General features: G+C 55.2%; 1 protein-coding gene across 1 annotated transcript; it reads left to right on the forward strand.

Moving 5' to 3' along the window:
• Positions 1-212: 212 nt before the first annotated feature.
• LOC144108722 (uncharacterized) lies at positions 213-1,124 on the forward strand. The gene has a single exon (XM_077641891.1). It carries the CDS (start codon positions 213-215, stop codon positions 1,122-1,124), a length of 912 nt encoding a protein of 303 aa, XP_077498017.1.
• The last annotated feature ends 2,458 nt before the right edge of the window (positions 1,125-3,582 follow it).

The raw sequence follows: 3,582 nt of genomic DNA on the forward strand, positions 1-3,582 counted from the left end.
TGTTGCTGAGTAGTCGACGAAGACGCTGCCGCTAGTGCTTGTGTGCTTACTAAGGTGAAAAAGAAGTGCTTATGTGACCCGTTTCGTGGTGTGTCTTCTGTGTACGGCATACCGTTTCTGCTGCTGCACTAGTCTCGTAATATTTGGTGGAGGGGCTGGATCTACACCACGCCCTGGACCTCCGCAGCGGTCGTCACATTGAATCCATCGCTATGCCGTCCAACCCACCTCCAGCCACAGCGTCAACCCCAGCGCCGACCGTTGTCGTGGCACAGTCTCGCGACCCGGGCACCTTTTTTGGCACCGATGACGTCGATCTTGAAGACTGGCTAGCCATGTATGAGCGTGTGAGTAAGCACAACCGATGGGACGCGACCCTCATGCTTGCAAACGTCATCTTCTACTTGACGGGCACGGCGCGCGTCTGGTTTGAGACGCATAAGGAAGAACTTACCTCTTGGAACACCTGCAAGCAGAAGCTCCGCGACTTATTTGGCAAGCCAATTGGACGCAAGCTCACCGCTAAAAAAGACCTCGCTTCTCGAGCTCAGTCATCGACAGAGTCTTACATCTCTTACATCCAGGACGTCCTCGCTCTTTGCCGTAAGGTAGACAGCGCCATGTCAGAGACCAACAAGGTGGGCCACATCCTCAAGGGGATCGCCGACGACGCTTTTAACTTGCTACTCTGCAAAGACTGCGCAACGGTCGACTCTGTCCTTCAAGTATGCCGGCAGTTTGAGCAAGCCAAACACCGCCGCATTGCTCCCCGTTTCGACCGCCTTCCGAACACGGCGGCGACATCCTCCTGCGAAGACCTGCCAACACTGCAACAGCCGTCCCATCCTGCCAACTTAACCAGAATTGGGCGGAGGGAACTGGAGGCTATGACTCCCATCGCCTTCACCCCTCAGCCGCCTGACGCTACGATTGCCCCGATCCAGGCCGTTGTTCGCCAGGAGTTCGCGAACGTGGGTCTCAATACTGGCCAACCCTCTGCGTCGCCCTGTACACCAACCAACGCTCCATTGATTGCCGCTGCTTCACCGACTCCGGCCATCCCACCGCATTATCGCTACCGGAATCCTGCGGACTGGAGAACCTCAGACGACCGGCCTATCTAGTTCACCTGCTCGCGTGTCGGCCACATTTCCCGCCACTGCCGAAGCCGTTGGTTTCCCCCACCTCACTCTAACTCTCATTATGATCGTTGTATGGACTACAGACCTCGTTCTGATTACGATCATCGTGCTGACTACGGACCACGTCAGATGTCTCCCGTCCAGAGTTTTCACACGATAACGACACTCCGACCCCACGCAGGTGCAGCCGCTCGCCGTCACCTCAGATCCGTCGCTCCCGTTCGCCGCAACTTCAACGCCCGTCCACTCCGCCCTTACATGGCTCTCATTAGGAAGGCAAACCAATGCAGCTCCCGGAGGTGACGCTGCATTGTAGACCCGGCCCGAAAATCCTCTCCTGATTCCTGCTTCTCGTCACAACCTTCTCGACATCTGCGTGGACGGTGCACCATTTAAGGCTCTGATTGACACTGACGCTCAAATTTCTGTATTGAGCTCTTCCTTTCGCCGTCGTTTGAAGAAGGTTGTGACACCCGCCGTTTCCTCAGCCGTTCGTGTCGCCGACGGTGGTGCTGCTGCCGTCGTTGGAATGTGCACTGCGCGTGTTTGCATTGTCGGGCGTACTACAGCCGTCCTGTTCACTGTGCTCGACCACTGCCCCCACAATGTGATCCTCGGCATCGACATTTTAACAACAAACGCGGCGCTAATCGATTGCTCCACTGGCCTTCTTCGTTTGGACCTGCCACTCTGCTCTGAAAGCGCCGATTCCAATCCGTCCCGCTTACGTGCCGCTGAATTTATTCGCCTGCCGCGCTATTCTGCAGTCTATGTTCCAATGACCCCGGTTCCCCACGTTCCTGATGGTGCCTACGTTACTTGCCTAATCAAGGACGTTGTTCTTCACCGAAATGTCATCCTTCCAAGCACCGTCCTGACCGTCATCGGTAACCGCACCTACCTTCCGATTCTCAACTTCAGCCTCTCTACTCAAGTTTTACCCTGCGGAATCGCACTCGCTGAACTATTTCCTTTAGCCAAATCCACAGTTTCTGTTCTCGCAGTTGAGCCTCAGACTGTTCTCCCTGATCCCCGCTCGACAGCTTCACGTCCGGACCTTACTTCTGCAATGATCACGGCGGAATTGCCCCCTGACCACGCCAGCACGCTCACCACCCTGTTAGTTTCCTACAGTTACGTCTTCGATTTTCGGAATCGTCCTCTTGGTTAAACTACCGTCGTGACCCATCACATAAATACGGGCGATGCCAGCCCCATACACAGAAGGCCCGCTCGTGTCTCCCTTCCTGAGCGCCATATCATTCAGACGGAGGTGGACAAGATGCTGGCGAACAACATTATCGAGCCTTATAGCAGTCCGTGGGCATCCCCTGTTGTGTTGCTTAAAAAGAAAGATGGCAGTTGGCGCTTCTGTGTCGACTATCGCCATCTTAATCAAATAACAAAGAAAGACGCCTATCCTCTTCCGAGAATTGATGACGCCCTCGACTGCCTACACGGCGCCAGCTATTTTTCTTCTATTGATTTCCGCTCCGGCTACTGGCAAATTGCTGTTGACGAACGGGATCGTGAGAAGACAGCCTTTGTCACCCCCGATTGCCTGTACCAATTCAAGGTCATGCCTTTTGGCCGCTGCAACGCTCCTGCCACCTTTGAGCGTATGATGGACTCGCTCCTGCATGGATTCAAATGGACGACGTGCTTGTGCTACCTTGATGACGTTGTCGTTGTCTCTTCCACTTTCGAAAGCCACCTACACCGTCTTTCTACTATCCTTTCCGTCTTCCGCCGCGCCGGCCTCCAACTCAACTCCAAGAAGTGCAGCTTCGGCCAGCGCCAAATCAAGGTCCTCGGCCACTTGGTCGATGTTTATGGTGTCAAGCCCGACCCTTACAAAGTTCATGCCGTCCGCGAGTTCCCCACCCCCGTTTCTCGACTTATGTGCGCAGTTCCCTTGGGCTCTGCTCGTATTTCCGCCGGTTTATCCCGAACTTCGCCGACACGGCCCGTCCCCTTACTTCCCTCCAGAAGAAAGATGTGCCTTTCTCCTGGGGCCTTGGCCAAGCTAGAGCCTTCACCGCAATTGTTGCGGCCCTCACTGTTCCACCTGTGCTGGCCCATTTCCACCCTCCTGCGCCTACGGAAATGCGCACCGACCCCAGTGGCCATGGTATTGAGGCCATCCTTGCGCAGCGCCAGCACGACCACTATCGTGTCATTGCTTACGCCAGCCGCCTGCTATCTCCCTCTAAACGTAACTATTCCATCACTGAGCGGGAGTGCCTTGCACTTGTTTGGGCGTTAACAAAATTCCGCCCTTATTTGTTTGGGCGGCCCTCCTGCGTCGTTACGGACCACCATGCCTTGTGTTGGCTCTCTTCTCTTAAATACCCCACAGGCCGACTGGGTCGCTGGGCCTCGCGCTTGCAGGAATACACATTTACTGTTGTTTGCAAGTCTGGCCAGTTGCACCAAGACG

The sequence above is a fragment of the Amblyomma americanum genome, chromosome 10 (assembly GCF_052857255.1).
Source record: "Amblyomma americanum isolate KBUSLIRL-KWMA chromosome 10, ASM5285725v1, whole genome shotgun sequence".
Lineage (NCBI taxonomy): Eukaryota > Metazoa > Arthropoda > Arachnida > Ixodida > Ixodidae > Amblyomma > Amblyomma americanum.

Excerpts from the sequence above, each read along its gene's own strand:
- LOC144108722 (XM_077641891.1), top strand. The coding sequence starts at position 213 with ATGCCGTCCAACCCACCTCCAGCCACAGCGTCAACCCCAGCGCCGACC.